The sequence below is a fragment of the Bubalus kerabau genome, chromosome 5 (genome assembly GCF_029407905.1).
Source record: "Bubalus kerabau isolate K-KA32 ecotype Philippines breed swamp buffalo chromosome 5, PCC_UOA_SB_1v2, whole genome shotgun sequence".
NCBI lineage: Eukaryota > Metazoa > Chordata > Mammalia > Artiodactyla > Bovidae > Bubalus > Bubalus kerabau.
The window spans coordinates 96,169,849-96,183,639 of NC_073628.1; the positions used below are offsets into that span (position 1 = coordinate 96,169,849).

At 43.1% G+C, this 13,791-nt stretch overlaps 1 protein-coding gene across 5 annotated transcripts in view; it reads right to left on the reverse strand.

Annotated features, from left to right (window-relative positions):
* VPS13D (vacuolar protein sorting 13 homolog D) overlaps positions 1-13,791 on the reverse strand; it is a 274,396-nt gene that overhangs the window by 238,383 nt on the left and 22,222 nt on the right. For 4 of the 5 annotated variants that reach the window (XM_055582270.1, XM_055582272.1, XM_055582271.1 and 1 more), the window contains exons 7-17: positions 12,663-12,767; positions 11,301-11,471; positions 10,810-10,910; positions 9,529-9,697; positions 7,247-7,348; positions 6,908-7,109; positions 5,695-5,874; positions 4,352-4,482; positions 3,444-3,519; positions 2,834-3,004; positions 1,541-1,671 (exon numbers count right to left, since the gene is read on the reverse strand). In XM_055582270.1, coding sequence (XP_055438245.1) covers positions 1,541-1,671; positions 2,834-3,004; positions 3,444-3,519; positions 4,352-4,482; positions 5,695-5,874; positions 6,908-7,109; positions 7,247-7,348; positions 9,529-9,697; positions 10,810-10,910; positions 11,301-11,471; positions 12,663-12,767 — 1,539 coding nt within the window. Of the gene's footprint in view, positions 1-1,540; positions 1,672-2,833; positions 3,005-3,443; positions 3,520-4,351; positions 4,483-5,694; positions 5,875-6,907; positions 7,110-7,246; positions 7,349-9,528; positions 9,698-10,809; positions 10,911-11,300; positions 11,472-12,662; positions 12,768-13,791 lie in introns of those variants that run through there. The other variant, XM_055582274.1, reaches the window with a different exon arrangement.

Here is a 13,791-nt window from a genome sequence, read left to right on the forward strand (position 1 = left end):
TGAGTAATATTCCATTGTGTGTAAGTACCACAACTTCTTTATCCATTTATCTGTCAATGGACATCTAGGTTGCTTCCATGTCCTAGTATTGCAAATATATAATTTATACATTTTATATACACTATATAGATATAATATAATTTATATAATTACATGTAGTAATAGTAACATTTGGTAAATTATACTTAGTAGTAAAAGATCAGAGAAGGCAATGGCACCCCACTCCAGTACTCTTGCCTGGAAAATCCCAGGAACAGAGGAGCCTGGAAGGCTGCAGTCCATGGGGTCGCTAAGAGTCGGACACGACTGAGCGACTTCACTTTCACTTTCATTTTCATGCATTGGAGAAGGAAATGGCAAGCCACTCCAGTGTTCTTGCCTGGAAAATCCCAGGGACGGGAGAGCCTGGTGGGCTGCCGTCTATGGGGTCGCACAGAGTCGGACACGACTGAAGCGACTTAGCAGCAGTAGCAGTAGTAAAAGATAATTTATATAAATGCCATGAAAGAGAAACCTCTTGGTCTAAGATAATCAGAAGTACTAAATGCTGTTATTTGTATTGCAACACATGCAAAAACAAAAAACAGAACAAATTCTGCATCCCATACTACAAACCCCTAAGTGTTGCCCCTGAACATTTCTGCCATCCCTTACACTCCCAGCTGGCTCTGCACCAACTACAAGCTACCCTCTGAGTGGTACACCTACTGCTGTATCTGAGCAGCACATCCCCAGGCCACAGGGTCAGAAACTCAGGTTAGCTGGACTGTTGAGATGTTTCTTGGCTCTCCCTGTGCACAAGCGTCCTCATGTCAGCTGGGCACTCGGCATCACAAAGTGATCATCACTCCCAGGAATCAAAATGGAGGTATCGGGCTTCCCTGGTGAACTGGTGGTTAAGAATCCTCCTTGCAATTCAAGGGACACTGGTTCAATTCCTGGTCCGGGAAGATTCCACATGCAGCAGAGCAACTAAGCCCATGAGCCACAGCTACTGAGCCCACACACCTAGAACCCATTCTCCACAACAAGAGAAACCACTGCACTGAGAAGCCCGTGCACCACAACAAAGAGTAGACCCCGCTCGCCTCAACCGGAAAAAACCCACATGCAGCAATAAAGACCCACCACAGCCAAAAAAGTAAACAAACAAATCTTTAAAACAAAAAGTTACTGGGGCATCATTCCAATAGTTTTTCTTCTGATAACAGTAAGTAAAAGGGGGTGTTCTTAATTGAAATATTTACAAAATGTCAAGTCTAGAAAATGGAACAAAGACAAGTCTTGAGAATGTTCTAAGACGGAAACAAGGAAGAAATAATAGATGATCTAGTCTCCGTCATTTGTTTTTATTTATTACACCCTGACTGTAAAAGACATGGGATTTTACTTTTTGCTAGCTGATAAGTACTTCATAGATTCTGTTTACTTATTAGTATAATTGATACAAGCATGATTCTCTACTAAAGAACTTCCCAGAAAGAATGCCTTCCTCTTCCCACCCCCACCCCCAAAAGGAGCATTCGTTATGTCCACTTACAATGAAATCACCCACTAGCAATCGGTCAAGAGTCTGTCGGATTTCCGCCTTGGTCTGCATCTTCAGTCTGTTGTACTGTCTTCGAGCAGCTTCAGCCACTCTCAACTCAAGTTCAGATTGATAACCAAAACCTGCAAGATTGGAAATATCCAAGAGTCAGAATGTTCTTATGGTTGGGTGAAAGAAAGCGCTGCAACATCTATTCTCACCAGGAATTTCCACCAAAGCTAAAAAACAGTCTGTACAACAAGAGTTCCTTACTCCATCCAGCCTGAGCTGGGGTTACAGGAATGTGGCAAAGACGGTGAGGGACAGCCATGCAGAGAAAGGTAGTACATAAGAGATGGGTATCTAAGTTATTAGAATTTCTAGAATCATTTTCTGAAAGATTCTAAAGTATTATATTTCAAAATCCTTAAAAGCATGATCATTACTGAAAGGGAAACTGGAATTGAGGAGGATTTGCCTTCTACGTTCTATCAGTGTCAGAGCAATGAAGCCAAGACATCTATGGTCACCGTCTACATAAAAGGGGCTTCCCAGAGGGCTCAGTAGTAAAGAACCCACCTGCCAATGAAGGAAATTGGGTTCAATCCCAGGGTGGGGAAGATCCCCTAGAGGAAGAAATGGCAACCCACTCCAGTATCCTTGCTTGGAAAATTCCACGGATAGAGGAGCCTGGTGGGCTGCAGTCTACGGGGTTGCAAAGAGCAACTAAGTATGCACGCACATTCATGTACATGAAAAGACTCAAAAACTGGATCAAAAACTAAAACAACTCAGCACTATTGTTTTATCGATTTCTCTATCAACAGAATTGCTTTTTTTTGCACATACGGTCTCAAATCTTTTTGGGAGACAAAGGCAGACATATGTAAACCAGTGATGACACAGAAGAGTCCAATGACAACCTCTGCAGTATTTATCGCTGCACCAAACAAGTAAAACAGACCACTGATCCTCTCATCTAGGAGAAAATTCTTGAACATTCCTCCTAAATTCTCTGGCCTAAAATATCCTGGCTAGCCAAGGAAACCACTGTCGTAATGTAAAGTATTTACAATGCATGCTAAATGAAGGCAAAGAAAGAAAAAATATTAAGTCATTGATTCCTCTTGGAAGAGCAACTTTTCAAGGATATTCACTTTGATTCAGTATCGAAGGACAACCCTTCCACTTACTGTCAGGTCTTTTCTAGCACTACCAGGTCACCAGAATGTATAATAAACCTTGTCCCAGAAGCGACAACAAAGAGGTCATTAGAAAGTAACATAATCAAACAAAAAAGTTAACCTGAGGTATGAACCTTTCCCTTGTAGAAAAAGTCTGCTACTTTTTTAATAGCCTGGGGATTATATATGATGTTCAAGGGCCTTGTGCTGACATTCAGCCGCCTCTCAAAATGGCTGTGCACTGGATTTCTCTCGTACAGCATCTCAAAAACCGGGTCATCTGGGTCTGCAGCTAGAGGAAAAGAACCAGAGGGAAAAAAAAATAAATAGAACACAGCAAAACAATCACCTTATTCTTTATAACTGGCAAAGAATTCTGGGGGAAAAAAGAGACATTTCCTCAATTATTTTCCAATTAAGTCTCATTTTCAAAAACTTTATAAAATAGAGAGCCCAATAAGGACTGCCTCTAGGTATCAACAGGACTCCTCAAGACCAGGTTGTTGTATTCACTCCCATCACGGAACCCCAGACCTGGCGGCCCTGTGAGTTGCCCCAGTCACTCACCAGTCAAGGGAGAGCACAGGGGCGTCTCCAAGTCAGATAAGGATCCACACAGCAAACCCATGGGCACAAAACAGGACTCACTCCCTCTTTGACCTCTGACCAAGACTACTGATCTGTAATCATTGCATTTTTAAGGTTGAATTTAAGAACACATGATGATTTACCAGGATAATGATGGCTTCTGTCTGCAGATGTTGTTTGGAGTCCAAAAGACTGGGAGACTCTGCCAACTTCCTTTTGCTGATGAACACACACAAAACACATAAGGGTCAGGGTGAGAGGGGCCAATTCACCGTGCACACATTCTCTCTCATCTTACCCTTTGGCGTCACTCTCACTTAGCACAGTCGAATCAAAACTCACGTGACATCAGGGGATGCAGACCTGGAGGCCGAGCCCTCCAGTCTGTGCCTTCCCCAGCCTATATAGGCAGCGTGCTGCTCTGCACTCGGCACTACATGAACTACTGCTCAATGAGGACTGGACGTGCACAGCTTTTCACACTTTTATTCTGCCCTCCCACCCTCTCACCAACCCCCTAAGCCGAAAAGTTATGGGAAGCATAATAAGGAGTTAAAGATTCAACTCTTCTGATCATATCTTTGCCAACTCAGTAAGATCAAAGATCTTCTCGTCTAAGAAGAATATTATATATAAAAAAGTACACATATAGAGAAAACTTGAAGTGGTTCTTCTGTAACTCTAGAGAGATGAGAAGTCCTATCAGTGACTAAGGATCAGAATGCATGAAAATCACTGTCAAGATACAGAGAAAATTCAAACACTGACCCTGAAATGCAGGAAATAGTCGTGCTGATAGCATTTTCTTCCAAATCCAGGCAACTATTCTAAGGTGGCTACAACACCAGGTGGGGGGAAGCCACTGCCATAAATCCCACCAACACATGGTAACAAAATCAAAAAACTTATCTAACTCTAGTTATAGTCTGATCAGCGTGTCTCTCTCAAAATGATCAAATATCGGAACAAATCAAGTTAATATTAGTAATTGCTTGCCTAAAACAGATGGTAATTCACCAACACCCTGAACAAATCATACAGCTATACGTACTGGATTAGGGAAGACCAGAAGAGGAAACATGGTTCCTTCTGTAGCCAGGTCTCGAAGAAAGAGTCCACCCAACCGGACTAAGAGCAAGGAGGAGTTTCTTCGAGGAAGAGATTCTGCTAGAAGTTTTACACCTACAGAAGATAAATGTTAAGAGCTGATACTATGCCACCATAGCCTTAAGTATTTTCACAGTATTAGATACTTTATAAAAATATTATAAAATCTAATATAAAAATATTAGATTTTATAGTGAACTATCAGATATCATGAACTATTTCTCCTTCAAACTGGAACAAAATAATCCTATCTACATATCTATATGTCTACTTCCGTTCAGTTCAGTCCCTCAGTCACTCTTTGCAACCCCATGGACTGCAGCATGCCAGGCTTTCCTGTCCACTGACATAAATTTGTAAGGAATATCAGAAGCTTTCTAACACAATGAATTTTAAACAGAGCACTTCACAATTTAGTTCAAGCAATCTGCTAGTTCACACTAAGTTTATGACTTCTCAGCTCTCAAGATTACAAAGTCAAAGCCAGTCAAAAACCGGCGTTTTTTTTTTTTGGTCACTTGCCTTTAAACTACCACCAGACCTCAGATAAGTGGCTGTTTTATGAACTACAATAAATCTATTTGTGAGAAGACATAACTAACATCTGGGCATTTATTTATATACGTTCAATTCAAATTCACAAAAAGAAGTCAAAAAATTTTCATTATTTGCAGATTCCATATTTGCAAATTCACCTACTCACTAAAATTTACTGTAACCCCAAAAATAATACATTCACAGTGCTCTGCAGACATGTGCAGAGCAGCAAAAAATTCAAGTCACCTGAAGTGGGTGTTTCTAGTTAAAGTTGAACAAGGCAACACTCTGCCTTCTTGTTTCAGCTCATACCAGTGCCCTTATCATGATCTAATTAGTACCAGCTTTTGGCATTTTTGTGCTGTTTGTTGGGGATTTCGCTGTTTAAAAGGGCCCCCAAGCACAGTGCGGGAGCGCTGTGTTTTACAGAGGAAATACATGTAGTAGATAACCTTCACTCAGACATCAGTTACAGTTTCAGTGTCGCTGGCCATGAGATCCATTAACGAATCAACAACATGTATTAAATAAGGTGTCATTAAACACACACACACAGAGAACAATGTATTTATCCACTGATGAATGTGATCACCAAATGCTTACAGACACCTAACCTTGTGTTTCCCCCTAGGGGCCATGACTCAGTACTCAAGGCAACTTTCTACAACAGAACTACCACAAATACCAAGACTCAGGTGGACTGGTGTCTGGGGAGATAGAGAGCATCAGGAAGCATTTTGAGGGCAGCACCTGAAAACTCAAGCTGCATGAAAGCACTCTGGTTCATCTGGGGAGCCCCCTGCTCCTGGTGCAGCAGAGTCACAGTCCCTCGCTGCAGCTGCAAATTCAGTTTCGCAAAGACATGGTCTCGCTTTGTGTATGTGTTCATACAAGAGGCGTCCGCAGTAGGGTCAAAAAACTCCTCGGAGCCTAAACATGAGGAAGAAGAGGCTTTAAGAAAACACGTGGGAAAGTTTAAAAAGCACTGATGGCAGTCTCAATGATATGATATAACTATGATCTCCCCTTTAGGAAAGAACTCCAAAGTCATGGGTGACTTTTATTCACCAACATGAAACGACTCTAACTGCCTTATAAGGGCTCTGATCAACTTACTGTCAAACGAGGGGCAATGTCAAATTCATGGTAAACTACAGTATAAGGCAGCACTGCCCAACACAGTGCAATGCTCTATACACTGCACTGTCCACATGGTGGCCACTAACCACAGGAGGCTCTGAGCACGGTGGCTCGTGTGGCTAGTCACCTGAGGAAGTGAATTTCTTATTTTATCTGAATAACTTTAAATAGCCATTTGTGACTATGGCTACCACACAGGACAGCCTGAGTCTAAAGGGTGATTCTGGACTGGTATTCAAGCCCTCAGGGTTTCAAACTTTTGAACTGGCTCAGACTTAATTCTCTTACAGTCACTGCCACTCAGATCTGTTTGAAACCATGTAAATATTCAAATTCAGTAATGGAGTTGTAAACGAAATATCTCTTAAAACCTACTCTCAGGCTTCGCTAAAGGTCCAGTGGTAAAGAATCTGCCTGCCAATGCAAGAGACACAGGTCTGATCCCTGGTCCGGGAAGATCCCACATGCTGCAGAGCAACTAAGCCCATGGGCCACAACTATTGAGCCTGTGCTCTAGAGGCCAGGAACCGGAACTACCGAGCCCACGTGCCACAACTACTGAAGCCCACGAGCTGAAACTAGAGAAAAGCCCACACAGCAACAAAGGTTCAGCACAGCCAAATATAAATAAAGAAAATTATTTTTTTTAAAAACCTCTCTCTGCCTCTATAAACATGAGACAAACTGTTACAAATGTCTACCTTTTTTTTTTTAATTTGAAATATACCATGGGCCAGTTTCACAAATAATAGGTGAACCATGAACCAAGTGTCTCCCTTCACTGTAATCAAGAAGGGCACATGAAAGCCAGCTCCCGCCTTACCCAGGATCTCCTCGGGAGTCCACTGCTCCTGCGGCTCTACCATCAGGCCCTCCACTGGCTTCCCTTCAGGGCTCTGCTGCCCGTACCAGCCACCCCAGCCGGGAAACCAGGACTGAAGGTACTGCAGCATCCCGCTGCCTCCCCCGGGGCCTGGGTCTCCAGGAGAGTCTCCCAGAGGATCCAGCTGAGGCTCCCGTAGGCTCTGTGTCAATCAAAAATGAGCACACGTGAGGACCAAAGACAGAGACAGGGCATGAGGTGCCACTCCTCATTCTCTGTGCCCCCAGAGGCACTCAGCATGCTGGGTGTGAACACAGCTTCTCTCGGAGGATCTCCTACCTCTGCTAGTTCTTCCTGCTTGTGAAACCGTTCATGCACCAGTTCACGCAAAATCTTCAGTTCCTCAAAGCTCTGCTCCTCTTCAATCCGATACATTTCCTCCTGTTTGGGTGAAGACAGACAAAACAGGTGTCAGGGCTGCAGAGAAAGTGGACACCATCACGAACCCATCCAGTACTAAAGGAACCCACCTGGCCCCCAATGTTTCCAATGTTTCCAAGACCCAGAAACCATGAAGATAAACAGTGAGTTCCATAACCGCTAAGCTTCTGGTTCAAACAGCTTTTCCGTATAACCCCGGTAGATCCTACCTGTACCCTGAGACTAACAGGAAGTGCAGAGAGAGCAGAGTGGTACTGAGTTGTTAACAGGTACATGAAGGACAAGTGTTGCAGGACAAGTGTTGCAGGACAAGTGTTGCTGGACTAGCCCATCCTTTGCTCAGCAAAGGCAGTTTACAAAGTGCTTTCACATGCGTTACCTCAACTGATTCAAGTCGGTGGCTGGTTGTTAATCTTCCCGAGTCAGAGAAGGAAACTGAGGACCTAGTTTACAGAGTAAGTGTGCAGGCCTCCAGCTTCTTTATGTTTCATGTGGGACATTAGCAAGGAAGTGGTCATTTTCATTCGTTTCATGCTAGTTAAGAACGAACAACAGTGGCCAGCGACACACAAAGATGTGCAAGAAAGCGGAGTCAGCTCTCTTAAGCTGTTTCTTGAAAGTGAAAGTTGTTAGTCGCTTAGTGGTGTCGGACTCTGTGTCCCTGTGGACTATAGCCCACCAGGCCCCTCTGTCTATGGGATTCTCCTGGCAAGAATACTGACTGGAGTGGGTTGTCATTCCCTTCTCCAGGGGATCGTCCCGACCTAGGGATGGAACCTGGGTCTTCTGTACTGCACGTGGATTCTTTACCATCTGAGCCACCAGGGAAGCCTTAAACTCTGCCATTAAGGAAACGGAGATTATACATGTTTACTTGCTCACCTCAGTTGTAATTTAGATTTTTCCCTTGCTGCATATCTTTCCCTATGCCTTTAAGAAAACTATCCAAAACAAAAGGTCTGGTTTATTCCATCCTTTTATTAAGGCTTCTATGTCAGTAACCACACCTGACACTCATGAAAGAAGCACTAGCAGAGTGGGTCATACCTCAGGGTGCCAGCAAGACAGGTGAGAACACCCAAGGATGCAGCACTGCCACTGGTTACAATGGGGTGCTCTCACGGGCTGAATGTGTCCCCCCAGTATGTACATGTTGAGGCCTTAACCCTCAACGTGACAGGATCTGAAGGTGGAGCCCATGGGAGGTGAACAGGTTTAGATGAGGTGATGAGGACAGGACCATCATTATGGGACTAGCTCCCCTGTAGGAAGTGGAAGACAAACAGCTCTCTCTCTCTGCCCAGAAAAGGCCACGTGAGCAGACAGGGAGAAGGCGGCTGCCCATAAACCAGGAAGATGGTCTTCCCCAAGAACCGAATCTGCCGGGACCTCGATCATGGAATTTCAGCCTCCAGAACTGTGAGAAGTAAACATCCACCGTGTAAAGCGCCCCAGCCTGTGGAATGTTGTTATAGCAGCCCAAGCTAAGACAGGTGTTAAAGGGACGCTTAGAAGTGTTTACTAGAGAGAGTAAAATGAGACAATACCCAGGCCAAAATTAGTCTAAATTGCTATTACAAAAACTGACGCTCACAAAACCGAAACGAATCAAGGAGGAAAACACTCCCCACTGCCCTCCCCAAGGAGACAGAGGAGACAGACTGGAACTAGAGGAAGCTCCAGGCCAGGACCCTAGGACTGCCAGCTCCAAGGGTCTCTGGTCCTGCAGGTAACTGAAACTGGAGCTGGCCTTCCCCTCGCTGCACACCCTCGGCCTAGGCTCTACCCCCAAAACTCCAGGGTCCATCAAGTCAGTCGGGATTAGGGAAAATGTGAGGAAAAGAGTTAGGATCAGGTGTTCAATACAAGTGACCAGATGCAAAGTCTCTCTGGGCCCTGCACAGAGAGCCAGGGGACCTGGTGGGACCACGGCCCCTTTTCCTTCCTCCCAGCCCATGGGCCAGCTCCCCTCTAGCAACAGAAGGTGGAGAAAGCTTCCTGCAGAGAGGCAAAACCTGGCCTTCCAAGAAGCTCTCACCCTAGTGAGGCCAACTTTATCCTAAAAAACTATGATCCCGAACAAAGACTTTTATTTCTTCACAGATTCCAGTTTTTTCAGTCTTGAAGAGACATTCTTACCCTCTGAGTGGAGACAAGAAACGCAAGACAACACCCCTTACCTTGTCATCTGCAGATAGCAAGCCACCTCTCAACGTGGTGAAGTACTTGTCGGTATAAGACACGGCATCACGGGCCCGGCCCAACAGGAAGCCCCATGTGCAGCGCTTTCTCTGCTCCCGGATCTCGTGCAAGTTGGCATTCAAAGCGAAATACCACCACTCTCGGCAGCTGAAACATTTCATAGCCATCTAGTTACTTACAGCAAAAGCGATGAAAATGCTATCGACCCAGGGCAATCCACAGCACACGACTCCTATTCTGGACATCTCTTCTCTTCGGCCATCACTTTATGCCTCAAATTCAAATAATATTAGGCTAACTTCAACCTGTGGGAAAAGCTAATCCACTGCATCCTCGATAGATACACTGATAATAGTACATTACTCAATTGGTCTGAATGACCCATGACATCAGCCTCTCCCACCGACAGATAATCAAGTGATGGCTTTACAGTAAATACCATTGTAAGATAATCAGCAAGGATTTGACTGTTAAAGATTTTAAATGGAAGACTTCAGGAAAGACTGGAAATACATAGGTCTTTAAAAAAGGTTTAATATATTGACTGGTCAAGTTGAGCACATCTACATGAAAACATTTATTTATCCTATGTGCTTGGTAAGTCACTTCAGTCATGTCTGACTCTGTGATGCTTTGGACATTTATGTTATAGATGTCATCAAGTGTATTACATAAATGCTGACCAAACTGGTTAGGAGAAAAGATACAAGGGAGTAGGTTCAAGAGTGCTACAAAATATTTACCAGACAGTCAGATCCCACCAGAGCAAGGCTAGTCTCCTTGCTACCTGAGACTGAGTTGTTGTTGCTGTTGTTCAGTTGCTAAGTTGTATCCGACTCTTTACGACCCCATGACTGTAACCCACCAGGCTCCTCTGTCCATCAAGTTCTCCATGCAAAAATACTAGACAGGGTTGCCATTTCCTTCTCCCGGACCAGGGATCGAACCCAAGTCTCCTGTGTCTCCTGCACTGGCTGGCAGATTCTTTACCACTGAACCACCAAGGAAACATACCTGAGACTGAGAGGACCATCTAAATTCCCTTATGCTTGACAGAAGAGTAAACCCATGACGCCAGAGATACACGATAGCGTGATAACAATGATAACAGAAATGGCATTTTAAAAACCAGAGAAATCGACTATACTTTTATCTTCAACCACGTGAAAAAGACAGTGAGGCACATTTCTGATCTATATACAAAAAAGAACATTCTAGAAAATGCATTCCACACACAACACTTAATTGACAAGCCTTACTTCTCAGACACGGCCACTTTGGGTTTCCATTTTCGGAACTTCACCTGCCTCTCCTTTCGCTCCAGCTCCTTGAGGAATTCCATGATTTGCCGGTACTGCAGCTTTTTATTAGAAGTTAAGCAGTACAAGGTTAGAACCGGTTAATTTCTTTTGCTCAGTAAAGACATTACACATCACAGGGACAAGTCATACTAGTCAACCCAGTGAGTTGAAATCCAGTGCCAACTGCAAGACCAAACTCCAGCACTATCCAGCATGTCTCTCTGAACACTATCAGCTAAGTACACAGATTCACTGTCTCTCTTATGCTCTTCGTTCAGCACTTAAAAACATCAAATCAAACTAACCTGAGACACATCCAACCCATGTGTACAAAGACAGTGGGTTCTGCATCCACCATAGCTTGGTCTCATGCGCACTTCCTTTCCCACGAGGGGACCCTTCATCAACACCCCAGTTACCAGCAGAAGTGACAGGAAGGAGGAGAGTACCTGAGAGAGTTTCAAGGGAATGGTCTCCAGGTGAATATCACATTCGATTCGGGGAGTGTGCCGAGAGCGCAGAGGCTCTTTGGAGCAGTTTCTCTTCAGAAGAGCAGATGCACACACGGGCTCCAAGATGTAGTGATGGTCACGACTCTCCATGCTCCTGTCCATGGCCTCCTGAGTGTTACAAGAATGGCTGTCATTACAGCAGATGTTTCCCAGATTGAGTCACCTGGTGCAATGTTGTCTAATCTACAGCATATGACATCAGAATCCAAAAGCAGGAGAAAACTGGGAAACTAAAGCTCTCCAGCATTTTTAAATTTGTATTTATATTTCTTACAGGTAATACATTCACACAGTTTAAAATTTTAAAGGTAAAAAAGTGAAATCACTTCCTTCCTACTCCTTCTTTCAGTCACCCAGTTACCCTATTCTGAGGCAACCAATGACACCAGTTTCTTACATATTCCACCAGAAGCATTCTGTACAGACTCAGGCAAATGCATAACTTTCCGGTTTTTAAAACCAGTCTTACGCAGAAGGTACACATGCTTTTTTACCTTAGTTCTTAAAACTTAATACTGTGTCTTAGAGACTATTATGTATTCATTACAAAGATCTCTGCCCTTTATTTTTTATAGCTGCATACTCTTCTACTGTATGAATGCACAGCATTTAATTAATCAAATTGGCAAAACAAAAACCATTCTGTACAATAGCATGTAAGGATAATCGTGGTTGAGGGAAATATGAGAACTTTCTCTCCATTTCACTTAAAACCACCTACAATTTCTTTACAAAAAGATTAAACTGAGATTTTTCTAAATATCCTTCACAAATGGTAATATTTTACATCCAGTGATTTACAATGACATTCTAAGTATTCTTAAAGGAATGCCATCAAAGGTGAAATTTCAACATAAAACATAGTAAGAAATCTCTTCTTAAGAGTCAGAGGTGGTGCTTCATTCATTGAAAACCTGGGTGTACAATGGTGGCCAAGAGACCAGAGAACAATAATACGTTAAGTGCATGCAGCTGAATACCATCCAACAGAAGCAATGAACCAGAAGTATAAGCAGCAACACTGATGAATCTTAAAAACGGAGCTTTAAATGAAAAAAAAGAAAACAAATCTATACACTATAAATGTAAAACATACACAAATCCCTATATATTTTTTAGAGTTACAGACATAGCAAGTACCTCAAGAAAACATACTCATACATACTCAAGAATGGATGCCAAGGAGGGAAAGCAGGTGGGAACAGAAAAAGAGACACAGAGAACAAAACCCTACATGGCCATGATCCTACACACTTTATTGCTGTGCTGTGTTATAAGACAGCCCTGCAAGAATCATACCTGTAACTCCACCTGAGGCAAATCCCCCAATAAAGTGCAATCGACATCCCAATAGATGCTAAACTCTGCCACATCTAATTGCTTTTTCCGCATTAATTTCTGTACCTGAGGGAAGACAGGGAAGAAAGCATGATTCTTTATTCACGAATCTATTCATTCATTCAACAGGCCACTAGTGACGAATCACGCATAGGGCACTTTGCAAGGTGCTGAGGTTACAAAACAATGAAAACATGGTTCTGCTCTTACAGAGTTCAGAATCTAGCTAAATGGAAACACAAACATGTGAACAAATGTAATTAAGCAGAGGAAAGCAGAGGAAGAATATATAAGATGCTACAAGCAAATAACTAAAAAATACCACTGGGCAGATAGGTATCAAAAGCTATATATATATATGTTTCAGACAGAGGGTAGAAGGCAAGGTATGGGACACATTGCAAGGAATGGGGCCAATGACATAATAGGCCCCATTGCTTCAAAGGACAGAGAATACATCTGTGTAACTGAAGTGCTGTGTTCAGGGGTGGGGCCGGTACTGGGAAACGTGTACAGAAGCGCTATGTTCAGGGCTGGGGCAGTACTGGACATGTGTACCGACACACACAAGGAGTGGAGAGTTACTTGAGTATTGAGAAAAGTAGGTTGGAGTGTTACTAGGTGTACTCGGTTGAAAAGCTCCCCCCTGCACCCCACAAAATTCATGTTGTCCCAGAACCTGTGAGTGGGGGAACTTACCCGGAAATAGGGTCATTGCAGATATAATCAAATTAAAATAAGGTCACACTAGTCAGAGAGGAAAACAAAAAATACCCAGAGAAAATACAAGCACAACAATCCAAAACCTACAGGATGAAACAAAAGCAGTTCTAAGAGGGAAGTTTACAGCAATACAATCTTACCTCAAGAAACAAGAAAAATCTCAAATAAACAACCTAACCTCACACCTAAAACAACTAGAGAAAGAAGATCAATACGGCTTTTATTGTATTTTATATGATTAAAACTGAACTTTTTGTGAAAAAAAATAAGGTCATCTAGATTGGGGTAGACCCTGAGCAATATGTTTTTTCATTGTATTTTATTTTATATGATTAAAACTGTCGAATTCTTTGTGGGAAAAAAAAGG